The sequence below is a fragment of the Musca autumnalis genome, unplaced genomic scaffold, assembly GCF_047663935.1.
Source record: "Musca autumnalis isolate F117 unplaced genomic scaffold, ASM4766393v1 scaffold_3, whole genome shotgun sequence".
In the NCBI taxonomy this organism is placed as follows: Eukaryota; Metazoa; Arthropoda; class Insecta; order Diptera; family Muscidae; genus Musca; species Musca autumnalis.
The window spans coordinates 167,718,738-167,735,028 of NW_027411866.1; the positions used below are offsets into that span (position 1 = coordinate 167,718,738).

General features: G+C 33.2%; 1 protein-coding gene across 1 annotated transcript in view; it reads right to left on the reverse strand.

The window, feature by feature from the left end:
- The window catches only part of LOC141396597 (PDZ domain-containing protein 8-like), a 65,615-nt gene that overhangs the window by 40,467 nt on the left and 8,857 nt on the right, over positions 1 to 16,291 (reverse strand). Inside the window, exon 2 of the mRNA XM_073972172.1 lies at positions 7,760 to 8,023. Within this exon, the coding sequence (XP_073828273.1) occupies positions 7,760 to 8,023 (264 nt within the window). The remainder of the gene's footprint in view (positions 1 to 7,759; positions 8,024 to 16,291) is intronic.

Below are 16,291 nucleotides of genomic sequence, written 5' to 3' on the forward strand. Positions count from 1 at the left end.
CTGATGGCCTTTGAAAAAATATTTTTAAAAACTCACGCTTATAGCCCTGATGGTTTTTAAAAAAATATTCTTTAAAAATCCGTATTATCGCCCTAATAACCCCTAAAAAATATTGTTTAAAAATCCAATGTTTATTGACCTGTTAGCCCTTAAAAAATATTGTTTTGAAGATCTAGGATTATAGCCCTGATAGATTTTGAAAAAATATTCTTGATGGTTTTTTCAAAGACCATCAGGGCTAGGTTTTTGAAAAAAATATTCTTTAAAAATCCTCGTTTCTAACCCTGATGGTCTTTGAGAAATATTCTTTAAAAATCCAAGTTTATAGCCCTGATGGTCCATGAAAAAAATATTCTTTAAAAATTCACGTTTATAGTCCTGATGGTCGTTGAAAAATATTCTTAAACATTCACGTTTATAGACCTGATGGTTTTTGAAAAAATATCCTTTAAAAATCCGTATTATCGCCCTGATAACCCCTAAAAAATATTGTTTAAAAATCCATGTTTATTGACCTGATAGCCCTTAAAAAATATTGTTTTGAAGATCTACGATTATAGCCCTGATAGTTTTTGAAAAAATATTCTTGATGGTTTTTCAAAGACCATCAGCGCTAGGTTTTTGAAGAAAATATTGTTTAAAATTCCACGTTTCTAACCCTCATGGTCTTTGAAAAAAATTCTTCAAGAATCCAAGTTTATAGCCCTGATGGACCTTGAAAAAATTATTTTTTAAAAATTCAATTCAAAAATATTCTTTAAAAATCCGTATTATCAACCTGATGACCCTTAAAAAATATTGTTTAAAAAATCCATGTTCATTGACCTGACAGGCCTTAAAATTGTTGTTTAGAAGACCTGGGATTATAGCCCCGACAGTTTTTGAAAAAAATACCCTTTAAAAATCCTTGAAAAATATTCTTTAAAAATCTATGTTTATAGCCCGAATGGTCTTTAAAAAATATCCTTTAAAAATCCTCGTGTATCGCCCTGATGTTCTTTGAAAAATATTCTTTAAACATCCACGTTTACAGCCCGAATGGTCTTTGAAAATATATTCTTTAAAAATCCACGTTTACAGCCCGAATGCTCTTTGAAAAAATATTCTTTAAAAATCCAAGTTTACAGCCCGAATGGTCTTTGAAAAAATATTCTTTAAAAATCCAAGTTTACAGCCCGAATGGTCTTTGAAAAAATATTATTTAAAAATCCAAGTTTACAGCACGAATGGTCTTTGAAAAAATATTCTTTAAAAATCCAAGTTTAAAGCCCGAATGGTCTTTGAAAAAATATTCTTTAAAAATCCAAGTTTTCAGCCTGAATGGTCTTTGAAAATATATTCTTTAAAAATCCACGTTTACAGCCCGAATGGTCTTTGAAAAAATATTCTTTAAAAATCCACGTTTACAGCCAAAATGGTCTTTGAAAAAATATTCTTTAAAAATCCACGTTTACAGCCCGAATGGTCTTTGAAAAAATATCCTTTAAAAATCCACGTTTACAGCCCGAATGGGCTTTGAAAAACTAGTCTTTAAAAATCCACGTATACAGCCCGACCCAGCAAAAATACTCATTACAAATTGGCCTACTTTCTCATTATTTTAACACGGGCATGTCATAGGGAGTAAGTACTTATTTTTTTGAACTTAAAAGTAAATAAAAAAAGTACTTAAATAAGTAGTTACGACTTGAAGTAACCAGGGAGTAACTACTTATTTATCTACTTTTTAGTGGCCAAAAAATAAGTACTTACTCCCTATGACATGCCCGTGTTAAAATAATGAGAAAGTAGGCCAATTTGTAATGAGTATTTTTGCTGGGGAATGGTCTTTGAAAAAATATTCTTTAAAAATCTACGTTTACAGCCTGAATGGTCTTTGAAAAAATATTCTTTAAAAATCTACGTTTACAGCCTGAATGGTCTTTGAAAAATATTCTTTAAAAATCCACGTTTACAGCCCGAATGGTCTTTGAAAAAATATTCTTTAAAAACCCACGTTTTCAGTCCGAATGGTCTTTGAAAGAATATTCTTTAAAAATCCACGTTTACAGCCCGAATGGTCTTTGAAAAAATATTCTTTAAAAATCCACGTTTACAGCCTGAATGGTCTTTTAAAAAATATTCTTTAAAATGGTCTTTAAAAAATATCCTTTAAAAATCCTCGTGTATCGCCCTGATGTTCTTTGAAAAATATTCTTTAAACATCCACGTTTACAGCCCGAATGGTCTTTGAAAATATATTCTTTAAAAATCCACGTTTACAGCCCGAATGCTCTTTGAAAAAATATTCTTTAAAAATCCAAGTTTACAGCCCGAATGGTCTTTGAAAAAATATTCTTTAAAAATCCAAGTTTACAGCCCGAATGGTCTTTGAAAAAATATTATTTAAAAATCCAAGTTTACAGCACGAATGGTCTTTGAAAAAATATTCTTTAAAAATCCAAGTTTAAAGCCCGAATGGTCTTTGAAAAAATATTCTTTAAAAATCCAAGTTTTCAGCCTGAATGGTCTTTGAAAATATATTCTTTAAAAATCCACGTTTACAGCCCGAATGGTCTTTGAAAAAATATTCTTTAAAAATCCACGTTTACAGCCCGAATGGGCTTTGAAAAACTATTCTTTAAAAATCCACGTTTACAGCCCAAATGGTCTTTGAAAAAATATTCTTTAAAAATCCAAGTTTTCAGCCTGAATGGTCTTTGAAAAAATATTCTTTAAAAATCCACGTTTACAGCCCGAATGGTCTTTGAAAAAATATCCTTTAAAAATTCACGTTTACAGCCCGAATGGGCTTTGAAAAACTATTCTTTAAAAATCCACGTATACAGCCCGACCCAGCAAAAATACTCATTACAAATTGGCCTACTTTCTCATTATTTTAACACGGGCATGTCATAGGGAGTAAGTACTTATTTTTTTGAACTTAAAAGTAAATAAAAAAAGTACTTAAATAAGTAGTTACGACTTGAAGTAACCAGGGAGTAACTACTTATATATCTACTTTTTAGTGGCCAAAAAATAAGTACTTACTCCCTATGACATGCCCGTGTTAAAATAATGAGAAAGTAGGCCAATTTGTAATGAGTATTTTTGCTGGGGAATGGTCTTTGAAAAAATATTCTTTAAAAATCTACGTTTACAGCCTGAATGGTCTTTGAAAAAATATTCTTTAAAAATCTACGTTTAGAGCCTGAATGGTCTTTGAAAAATATTCTTTAAAAATCCACGTTTACAGCCCGAATGGTCTTTGAAAAAATATTCTTTAAAAATCCACGGTTACAGCCCGAATGGTCTTTGAAAAAATATTCTTTAAAAATCCAAGTTTACAGCCCGAATGGTCTTTGAAAAAATATTCTTTAAAAATCCACGTTTACAGCCCAAATGGTCTTTGAAAAAATATTCTTTAAAAATCCACGTTTACAGCCCGAATGGTCTTTGAAAAAATATCCTTTAAAAATTCACGTTTACAGCCCGAATGGGCTTTGAAAAACTATTCTTTAAAAATCCACGTATACAGCCCGACCCAGCAAAAATACTCATTACAAATTGGCCTACTTTCTCATTATTTTAACACGGGCATGTCATAGGGAGTAAGTACTTATTTTTTGGCCACTAAAAAGTAGATATATAAGTAGTTACTCCCTGGTTACTTCAAGTCGTAACTACTTATTTAAGTACTTTTTTTATTTACTTTTAAGTTCAAAAAAATAAGTACTTACTCCCTATGACATGCCCGTGTTAAAATAATGAGAAAGTAGGCCAATTTGTAATGAGTATTTTTGCTGGGTCGGGCTGTATACGTGGATTTTTAAAGAATAGTTTTTCAAAGCCCATTCGGGCTGTAAACGTGAATTTTTAAAGGATATTTTTTCAAAGACCATTCGGGCTGTAAACGTGGATTTTTAAAGAATATTTTTTCAAAGACCATTTGGGCTGTAAACGTGGATTTTTAAAGAATATTTTTTCAAAGACCATTCGGGCTGTAAACTTGGATTTTTAAAGAATATTTTTTCAAAGACCATTCGGGCTGTAACCGTGGATTTTTAAAGAATATTTTTTCAAAGACCATTCGGGCTGTAAACGTGGATTTTTAAAGAATATTTTTCAAAGACCATTCAGGCTCTAAACGTAGATTTTTAAAGAATATTTTTTCAAAGACCATTCAGGCTGTAAACGTAGATTTTTAAAGAATATTTTTTCAAAGACCATTCCCCAGCAAAAATACTCATTACAAATTGGCCTACTTTCTCATTATTTTAACACGGGCATGTCATAGGGAGTAAGTACTTATTTTTTGGCCACTAAAAAGTAGATATATAAGTAGTTACTCCCTGGTTACTTCAAGTCGTAACTACTTATTTAAGTACTTTTTTTATTTACTTTTAAGTTCAAAAAAATAAGTACTTACTCCCTATGACATGCCCGTGTTAAAATAATGAGAAAGTAGGCCAATTTGTAATGAGTATTTTTGCTGGGTCGGGCTGTATACGTGGATTTTTAAAGAATAGTTTTTCAAAGCCCATTCGGGCTGTAAACGTGAATTTTTAAAGGATATTTTTTCAAAGACCATTCGGGCTGTAAACGTGGATTTTTAAAGAATATTTTTTCAAAGACCATTTGGGCTGTAAACGTGGATTTTTAAAGAATATTTTTTCAAAGACCATTCGGGCTGTAAACGTGGATTTTTAAAGAATATATTTTCAAAGACCATTCAGGCTGAAAACTTGGATTTTTAAAGAATATTTTTTCAAAGACCATTCGGGCTTTAAACTTGGATTTTTAAAGAATATTTTTTCAAAGACCATTCGTGCTGTAAACTTGGATTTTTAAATAATATTTTTTCAAAGACCATTCGGGCTGTAAACTTGGATTTTTAAAGAATATTTTTTCAAAGACCATTCGGGCTGTAAACTTGGATTTTTAAAGAATATTTTTTCAAAGAGCATTCGGGCTGTAAACGTGGATTTTTAAAGAATATATTTTCAAAGACCATTCGGGCTGTAAACGTGGATGTTTAAAGAATATTTTTCAAAGAACATCAGGGCGATACACGAGGATTTTTAAAGGATATTTTTTAAAGACCATTTTAAAGAATATTTTTTAAAAGACCATTCAGGCTGTAAACGTGGATTTTTAAAGAATATTTTTTCAAAGACCATTCGGGCTGTAAACGTGGATTTTTAAAGAATATTCTTTCAAAGACCATTCGGACTGAAAACGTGGGTTTTTAAAGAATATTTTTTCAAAGACCATTCGGGCTGTAAACGTGGATTTTTAAAGAATATTTTTCAAAGACCATTCAGGCTGTAAACGTAGATTTTTAAAGAATATTTTTTCAAAGACCATTCAGGCTGTAAACGTAGATTTTTAAAGAATATTTTTTCAAAGACCATTCCCCAGCAAAAATACTCATTACAAATTGGCCTACTTTCTCATTATTTTAACACGGGCATGTCATAGGGAGTAAGTACTTATTTTTTGGCCACTAAAAAGTAGATAAATAAGTAGTTACTCCCTGGTTACTTCAAGTCGTAACTACTTATTTAAGTACTTTTTTTATTTACTTTTAAGTTCAAAAAAATAAGTACTTACTCCCTATGACATGCCCGTGTTAAAATAATGAGAAAGTAGGCCAATTTGTAATGAGTATTTTTGCTGGGTCGGGCTGTATACGTGGATTTTTAAAGACTAGTTTTTCAAAGCCCATTCGGGCTGTAAACGTGGATTTTTAAAGGATATTTTTTCAAAGACCATTCGGGCTGTAAACGTGGATTTTTAAAGAATATTTTTTCAAAGACCATTTTGGCTGTAAACGTGGATTTTTAAAGAATATTTTTTCAAAGACCATTCGGGCTGTAAACGTGGATTTTTAAAGAATATATTTTCAAAGACCATTCAGGCTGAAAACTTGGATTTTTAAAGAATATTTTTTCAAAGACCATTCGGGCTTTAAACTTGGATTTTTAAAGAATATTTTTTCAAAGACCATTCGTGCTGTAAACTTGGATTTTTAAATAATATTTTTTCAAAGACCATTCGGGCTGTAAACTTGGATTTTTAAAGAATATTTTTTCAAAGACCATTCGGGCTGTAAACTTGGATTTTTAAAGAATATTTTTTCAAAGAGCATTCGGGCTGTAAACGTGGATTTTTAAAGAATATATTTTCAAAGACCATTCGGGCTGTAAACGTGGATGTTTAAAGAATATTTTTCAAAGAACATCAGGGCGATACACGAGGATTTTTAAAGGATATTTTTTAAAGACCATTCGGGCTATAAACATAGATTTTTAAAGAATATTTTTCAAGGATTTTTAAAGGGTATTTTTTTCAAAAACTGTCGGGGCTATAATCCCAGGTCTTCTAAACAACAATTTTAAGGCCTGTCAGGTCAATGAACATGGATTTTTTAAACAATATTTTTTAAGGGTCATCAGGTTGATAATACGGATTTTTAAAGAATATTTTTGAATTGAATTTTTAAAAAATAATTTTTTCAAGGACCATCAGGGCTATAAACTTGGATTCTTGAAGAATTTTTTTCAAAGACCATGAGGGTTAGAAACGTGGAATTTTAAACAATATTTTCTTCAAAAACCTAGCGCTGATGGTCTTTGAAAAACCATCAAGAATATTTTTTCAAAAACTATCAGGGCTATAATCGTAGATCTTCAAAACAATATTTTTTAAGGGCTATCAGGTCAATAAACATGGATTTTTAAACAATATTTTTTAGGGGTTATCAGGGCGATAATACGGATTTTTAAAGGATATTTTTTCAAAAACCATCAGGTCTATAAACGTGAATGTTTAAGAATATTTTTCAACGACCATCAGGACTATAAACGTGAATTTTTAAAGAATATTTTTTTCATGGACCATCAGGGCTATAAACTTGGATTTTTAAAGAATATTTCTCAAAGACCATCAGGGTTAGAAACGAGGATTTTTAAAGAATATTTTTTTCAAAAACCTAGCCCTGATGGTCTTTGAAAAAACCATCAAGAATATTTTTTCAAAATCTATCAGGGCTATAATCCTAGATCTTCAAAACAATATTTTTTAAGGGCTAACAGGTCAATAAACATTGGATTTTTAAACAATATTTTTTAGGGGTTATTAGGGCGATAATACGGATTTTTAAAGAATATTTTTTTAAAAACCATCAGGGCTATAAGCGTGAGTTTTTAAAAATATTTTTTCAAAGGCCATCAGGACTATAAAAGTGAATTTTTAAAGAATAATTTTTTCAAGGACCATCAGGGCTATAAACTTGGATTTTTGAAGAATATTTTTCAAAGACCATCAGGGTTAGAAGCGTGAATTTTTAAGAATATTTTTTCAAAGGCCATCAGGGCTATAAACGTGGATTTTTAAAGAATATTTTTCAAATACCATCAGGGCTTTGAATGTGGATTTAAAAAAATATTTTTTCTAACACCATCAGGGCTATAATCGTGGATTGTGCAAACAATATTTTAAGGGCTATATCCGATAAACGCGAATTTTTAAACAACATTTACATGCTAGTCCCACGATAAATATATTTTCTCCCTACTTTGAAACTTTTCACACAACAATAAATAATCCTAAATATGACATTTACTTTGATACCAGTTTTGCATGCAGTAACCTTCCAAACCTGATAATTTCCCATAGGTCATATTTATTTGGACTACAATCATACACTTTTCTGCTCGTATCGTTGTTCTTGCTTCTGTTGTTTGCAACCTGCTAAGTGAGGAGCACATGTACGTACCGTTAATTTGTCGAATAATTTCCCAGTTGTTGTTTTTGCTATCAGCTCATCCAACTCTAGTGAAAGTTTACGATAAAACCACTTTCGCACGCGATTTGAATTTTTCAATTCATGAAATAGGAACTGCATAACAAAATTCAATGACATCAACGACGATGCATCGGCATCCTTTGCTGTAGCACCACCACCACTACTGCCAGAGGAGGCATTTGCCGTTACTGCAGATGGTGTTTGATTGATGGTACGTGCTGTCTGATGTAGTGCCTGGAAAATGAAAAACAAAATGAATTGTGAATATAGTAGACCATCATGTGAAAAATAACAGGGTGTTAAAAAATTCAATTGTTTAAAATGAGTTCATTGTGTTTAGAAGATTTTATGTTTTCTATGAATATTACTTCTGAATTCAATTATTACAAATATAAAAATTACTTTTAGTACTAGATGTATTCGTCCCATTTATTTATGGTAACATGGGACACCTTAGCCACGTTTCTGTTCAAATTGTTCTCATGTCGACATCATTAAAGGTTTTTTTTTCAAATATTATGTTTGTTAAAAATATTAGCATATCTTGACAATTTGACAATTAGTTTATATATAAATGGTTATAATTTTGTTTTTAAAATATTATTTTTGAGAATTTCTAAAAACAATCTAAAAAGTGGTAAAGTCTCCCACTCATGTAAAATTTCGCCAGCGATATGGGACATTAACCAACGAACTCTAAAAAAGTAATTTAAAATACTTCTTTCTTAAATATCAACATTGTTCTAAAAAGGAACATGTCATCCATTGAATAATCAAAAATGATTTTAAATTTTACAAAAAAAAGATTCTTGCAGTTAATTGAAGTAGGTACCTTGAATCTAGGTACAAAAATAACACTATTTCTAAAATAATATATCTAGATAATTCTAAAGTATTTCTACAATAAATACAAAAATCATAAGATTTTTAAAATAAAATACGCTTAGCATGATATTCGATTTTAACTTCACATTATAGTGTGGTCTGCCTATGGAATAAACAATTTAAACTAAACCTGGCAAATTTCCCACATTAACACACCACACCCCTATCAAGGCGTTGGCGCCCCACCCACTACATATTTCATAATATGAATATATTGTCATTTGTAATTACTTTTTACCATGCAGATTATTGTAATTTCTACGCTCTTTTACGGATCTTCAACATACTTTATCGACACCTCCAAATAATAGTATGCTAAGTCTAGAAAGTGAGTTTTGCAGGAGAGGCTCTCAAAGTGTGGACATTTTTTTGAACTTCAGTACTATACTAAGTCAATATTTATTTATAACTGCTGTTCGGATTGACCGATGATTACCAAAATTTGACAGAATTTAAGTTAAAGGACGTTCGACACCTCCAAATAATAGTTTGCTAATTCTGAACAGTGAGTTTTGCAGGACAAGCTCTAAAAGTTTGGAAATTTCTTTGACCTTTAGTACTATGCTAAGTAAATATTTGTTTATAACTTCTGTTCGGATTGTCCGATTATTACCAAAATTTTACAAAATTAAATTAAAGGACGTTAAATATAAAAATGTAAAGAACTTGAAAACATGCTAAGTCGACTTAGCATACTATTGTTTGGAGGCGTCGATATTATCTTCGGTAAGTTCATTGTAACTATTTATTAATTGCAACATATGAGTGAAGATTGGACAAATCCAAATCAATTTTGGACGAATGTCAGTAAAGTCTTTCAGCACTCATTCTTCTTGGTAACCATAGGCTCTTTTAAAGCTTTTAGACAATTATGCCAAAAAGTATGTCAGGACCACAAGTACCTTCGCTAAAAATTTCAAAACGGTTCTCGTACAGCCCTTAAGCTGCACATAAGCGGCATTTTTTCCGTTGTATTATTGTAATAGGTGCCCCAAGAACAAACTTCAAAATGATACGATAGATGCGAGATACCTAAAAGAGTGTACCGATTTCTAGATGAAGTATTACGAGAAACAATTTTTTGAAGTCTAAGGGCCATTATTATATGTGTTCTTTTACTATCTGATGGATTTGAAAACGCAAAATAAACCAATTTAGGGGCATTAAAAATATAATTTTTACATTCATCACTTTTAACTTTAAGTTGAGCGGAACGCTCTAAATCTGTTCGGTAAATCCAAAATATAACAAAAGAAGACTTGTAATAATGGGGGTAAAACAACTATGTCGCACATTTTCATCGTATAAAGTGTATATTAGGATTATAATTTTTCAAATTTTTGTTTGCAATTATTAAAAATACCACCACATATAAAAATATGAAGAAATACGTTGTCACTGTTCCCCCACTGTTAAAAAAGTTCAGGCACCGATCGTATGCAAGTATGTATTCTATTATTGATCAGCATAAAATTCTATGTCGATTTGACCATGTCCGTCTGTCCGTCCGTCTGTCTGTCTGTTGAAATCAAGATACAGCTCGCAATTTTAAAGATAGAGAGTCAAAATTTGGTACAGAAGTTTTTATTACTTGCAGGATGGTTGGTATTGAAAATGGGATATATCGGTCCACGTTTTGATATAGCCTCCATAGAACGGTACCTCCCGATTTTCGGTATTTTTAAGGTTTTACCTTCATTATCCTACCAAAATGGCTGAAATTTGGTACGTTGTCTTCTTTAGGGGTATTAAACTTTCCCCCAGAGTTTTGTCGGTATCGGTCCACACCTTCATATAGCCCCCATAGAATGGTACCTCCCGATTTTCGGTATTTTTAAGGTTTTAGCTTCATTATCCTACCAAAATGGCTGAAATTTGGTACGTAGTCTTCTTTAAGGGTACAAAACTTTCCCCCAGAATTTTGTCGGTATCGGTCCACACCTTCATATAGCCCCCATATAACGGTACCTCCCGATTTTCGGTATTTTGAAGGTTTTAGCTTCATTATCCTACCAAAATGGCTGAAATTTGGTACGTAGTCTTCTTTAGGGTTATAAAACTTTCCCCCAGAATTTTGTCGGTATCGGTCCACACCTTCATATAGCCCCCATAGAACGGTACCTCCCGATTTTCGGTACTTTGAAGGTTTTTGCTTCATTATCACAAAGAAATGGCTGAAAATTGGTGCTTAGTCTACGTTGGTGGTATAAAACTGTCCCCCAGAACTTTGTCAGTATCGGTTATGCCTTCATATAGCCCCCATAGAACGGTACCTCTCGATTTTCGGTATTTTGAACATTGTGGCCTCAATACTCCACCGAAATGGCTGAAATTTGGTATTTAGACTTCGTTAGGGGTACTTCGTTAGGGGTACTCAAACTTCCCCTTTAAAATTGTCGGTATAGGTCCACACCTTCATATAGCCCCATGGAAAAGTACCTCCCGATTTTTCGTATTTTGAAGGTTGTGTCTTCAATATTCCACCAAAATGCCTCACATTGTTTTACCGAAATTGCTGAAATTTAGTATTAAGTCTTCTTCATACACGAAAGGAAACTAATTATTCCATTTTGCTTCAATACAACTTGTGGTGGAGGGTATAACAAGTTCGGCCCGGCCGAACTTAACGCCGTTCTTACTTGTTTTTCGTTACGTTCTTAAATAACACTGTGAACCGAAATTTTGGGGAGGTGGAAAATTCCTTTTGGGGGTGAAAGCCCTTGACGAGTATATACAGATCCCCAAAGGGCAAATCCGCCGTGAGTCGAACTTTTGAGTTATGGCGCACTATATCGCGAGTTCATATTAACTGTGGCCAAAAATAGAAAGAGTTATCGTAGGTGTTTCAAATTTGGTACACGTCCTTATTATTGACTTATAATCTCCAGGACAAAAAACTGGGATGGTCGGTCCACGTTTTGATATAGCCCCCATAGAACCGTATCTCCCGATTTTCGGTATTTTGAAAGTTTTAGTCACAATGACCAACCTAAATGACTGAAATTTGGTGGTTAGTCTTCGGCAGAGGTATTCAGCATTCCAACAGAGAATTGTGGGTGTAGGTCCACGTTTTAATATAGCCCCCATAGAACAGTACCTCCCGATTTGCGGTATTTTGAAGCTTTTAGCCTCATTATTACACCGAAATTGCTGAAATTTGGCATTAAGACTTCGTTGGGGTTATAAAACTTTCATCTAAAAATTTGTCGGTATAGGTCCAAGACTTTATATACCTCCCTATATTCGGTATTTTGAAGGTTGTGGCCTCAATATTCCACCGAAATGGCTCCAATTTGGTATTTGGTCTTTATTGGGGTATTAACAGTTCCATATGAAATTTGTCGGTATAGTTCCACACCTTCATATAGCCCCCGTAGAACCGTACCTCGCCATTTTCGGTATTATGAAGGGTGTGGCCTCAATATCAACCCGAAATGACTGAAATTTGGTGTTCAGTCTTCATATTTTTTATGAGCTTAATGAATACATCAAACAATTGTCTTTAGATATGAGGATTTCCCTTTGAAAACATTTTTGGCCGATTAATGGTCAAAAACGGTCCGTTTTTTGTAAAAAATCGAACTTTGACTTTCACCATTTTTTTAATTGTTATTTTTAAAAGTGTCTCTTTTCAAAAGCAACAATATTTCGTACTTAATAAGCCCACAAAAATATATCATGATCGGTCCATTCGTTTTCGAGCTATAGCCAACACCGCAAAACGCTTTGTTAAGTGAGTGAGGTGGTCACTGAAAATGAGAAATAACATGTTCGTCTACAAACCTCTGCAGCTGGAAACTTTATACATTTGAAGTAATCACTTTTTGCAACTCACACAGCAAATAATATCGATATACACTTTTATACAATTTTTTTCCACTCCACTAATTTAAACATTTGGTGCACAAAATCGATGTACTATTGGGTAGGTGTAAACACCACATGATCACATTTTACTTCCAAACTAAATTAAATCCATGTTTATTACATCCAAAGCAACTATAAAATTTATTTTAGAAAGTCAAATTACGTTAAATGTGAAAATAGTGGAGCACAATAAAAGTTATTAATTTTAGTAAAATAAGAACAAAAATGCATATTTCCAACAATTATCGTATTTGAACCTTCACATGGACAAAACTACTCTACAAATCACTACTATAATTCAAATTCCTTCAAATTGAAATGTTTACTATACGAGTAAATTCTCATAAATAAATTTTTATTCTGAAGTACTTGATTGTGACCATTTTTGCCACGGTCGTGACACTGTGTGGCGTGATGAATTTTTTCACTGGAGAGCCCTGTTGTCTGTTGTGTTGTCAGTCTCATTGATATAACTGTCAGCGTAAAAATCGCAATGAATGGTAACCAAACTTATCTTTGGAACATGTTGACGATTTTGTACATTTTTTTTGGCGATTTCACGATTTTTTCGACGATTTTCGATCAAAAACTGCCGGCAACGTTGTCGTAGTCCCATACTTATAAATACCAAAATGAATGTCTCGATGAGCTGAGTCGATCTGTCCGTCCCTCCCTCCGTCCATCCGTCTGTCCATCTAACCTTCTAATCACACTACAGGTCGCAATTTTGATCGGATCGTCACCAAATTTTGGGTGTTGATGGGGGTCCCGGAGAGGAAGAAGTCTATATTATGGTGATGGTCGGATAATATTTAGGGATAGCAATGGGCAAAAAACTTATTTGGAGCAAAAGACAAAGTTTTTTCCAAAGCAAATATCACTTTTCTAACGATGTAAAGTAGGTTGTCGCAGGTGGTCAAACAACGATCATATCGCAAAAGTCCATTTGTTTTATTCTAATTATAACGACGAATATTACAGCTTTGGAAGGGGACTTTTCAGATACAAAGATTGGTGGCCAAATAACGCAGATATCGCAATAGTCGGTAATACATCTTATTTTTTCCATTTTTTTTTTTGTCAATCACTCTACAGGTCGCAATTTTTATGGGATCATTACGATATTTTGGGGGTTAATGGGGGGTCTCGGAGGGAAAGAGAACTACTGATTTTGGTGATGGCCACATAATATTCAGGGGTAGGAATGGGCAGAAAACTTATTTGGACAAAACGACAACGTTTTTTCCAAAGCGAATATCAATGATCGAAGAAAATATCACCTTTCTAACGATGTAAAGTAGGTTGTCGTATGTGGTCAAACAACGAATTAATCACAATAGTCGCTAATGAGACCCAACCTTTCATTTTTGCGATTTTAATTATATGACGAACATCGCAGCTTTGGTTGGGGAGCTTGCAAAAGCAAAGCCTGACTATGAAAGAAGTAGAAAATTTCATTTTTACAATGATGTAAAGTGGGTTGGCGTAGGTTGTCAAATAACGACAATACCTCCCATTTTTCAATTTTTTATACCCTCAGCATTTATGCTAACGAGGGTATAAACACTTTCATACGGGCAAAATGTGCTTCATTGAAATAATGGTCTTAGACCCCAGTATGTTTTGACGAAATCCATTTCAGACAATTTGGAGTTGATTTAGCCATGTCCGTCCGTCTGTCTGTCTGGCTGGCGGATCAACCGATTCGGCCCAAAATATGGTTTTCGTAACATTTTGTCCGAACTTAGTTTAAGTTCGAAGATGAATTATATCGGTCCACTCCTTCCGGTACCTCCCCACAAAAGATTGAAAATGTTGGGAAAATTTGTGCGCACGATAAATCTTGAAGGGAGTAACCGATTTGGTCCATACTTTGCACATGTGACATTTTTACTAGACTTAGATAAGGTTCTAATATGGACTCAATCGGTCCACTCCTATGGGTACCTCCGACACAAAATTTCGAAAATGTTCAGTTTAGGACCTGCTCTCGAATCGCTTTGATTTTCGTTGTAACTTGAACTCGCTGTCATCCATAGTTCCTGAGAAAATAGCCTGAAAGGTGCAAAAAACACCTTTGACACCGTGTGCAGTGGTTGGAGCGCAAGATAACTCCCCAATTGATCCGTTCAATCATAGTTTAAGTTCGAAGATAAGTCATATCGGTCTACTCCTTCAAGTACCACCCCCACAAAAGTTCAAAAATGTTCGGAAAAATTATGCGCACGTTAATTCTTGAAGGGATTTACCGATTTGGTCCATACCTTACACATTCTATCTTAACTACCAAATATAGATGAGATTCTAATATGGACTATATTTGTGCACTCCTTTGGGTACCTCCCACAAAATTTCGGATAAGTTCACTTTAAGACCTGTCCTCTTATCACTTTGATTTTTGTTGAAGCAACTACACGCATGTTAGAAATATTTTTGGATCCAAACAAATATTTGTTTGGGACTGATTGCAAACAAATATATGTTTGGATCTAAACATAATTTGTTTGTGTCCAAACAAATATACATATGTTTGTAACATATGTCAATTTAATATGTTTGGATACCAACATATTTTTTATTTTAGAACAGCAATAGGCAGCATCTTTTTCTATTGCATACTTTGGGGGTGTAATTGTGTGAGTGCATGCTTTTCCAATTAGTTGAATTGTGTGTGTGGAGGGAGAACCGTTTACTGAGAGCACGTGTGCGCTCTCTTGCCTGACGCTGTGTTAGAACATATTTTTTTATGGGTGGAGAGGATTTTGGTCAAAGAGAGTAACAACAGGGCTCTCGCAGCTGCGGAATGCTGGTTTATAATAAAGAGCTGTGTGCACGTGCATTGTTCCGATTTCGTTACGATTGGTTTGCTGGGCTGTTATTCCCTACATTTTCATCGGTCTCATCGTCTCACCATCACATTGACAATGTATCAACAAACCACAACACAACCCACACAACCCCCACCATCGTCTCACCTTAACATTGAGACTTTATCAACAAACCACAAACATACAACAATTGCCGCTGTCGCAACAATTTTTGTTAGTTAACTGACAAACCGACAAATCAAACAACTACAGTACGTTTGGTGTCGCAAAAACAAAGTTTGTATAGTCATATACTTCGCCACTACACATTTGAAATTTCTTTAATATAAAGGCAACATCTAATATCTCAACCTACCGCTGATAGGCTTATCATTAGACATCGGATTTTTGCATGTTTTATATTTCTCATCCGATTGGACTCAAATTTTGGATCTAGGCGTTTTAAGGGTCAATTTTTCGATATTTGGGGTCATATCAAAAACATGCAAAAAATATGCAAAAAATATGCAAAATATATGCAAAAAGTATGCAAAAAATATGCAAAATATGCAAAAAAATATGCAGAATATGCAAAAAATATGCAAAATATGCAAACAGTTTTTGGCCGAAAATCGTAATAAAAGTCGTAAAATTGTCAATTAATGTTAGAAAAATCTTCAAAATGTTCTAAATTAAGATAGTTGGCCGTTTAACGTTGATTTTTTAGCAGATTATTGTGTTATCGAGACCTCTTACGACAGTGTGGTGTTGGGTATAAAAGTATGGTATTGTAATACAATTTTTTATTATTAAACTATGCAAAAATATAAAATTTGATAAAATATCAAACGTTCTATGTAAAATATAATATTTTCTTTGTTATAATTTGTAGCGTTGGGCTGGTTATTGTTCAAAGGGAACAAATCGATGTCGGATTTTTTAA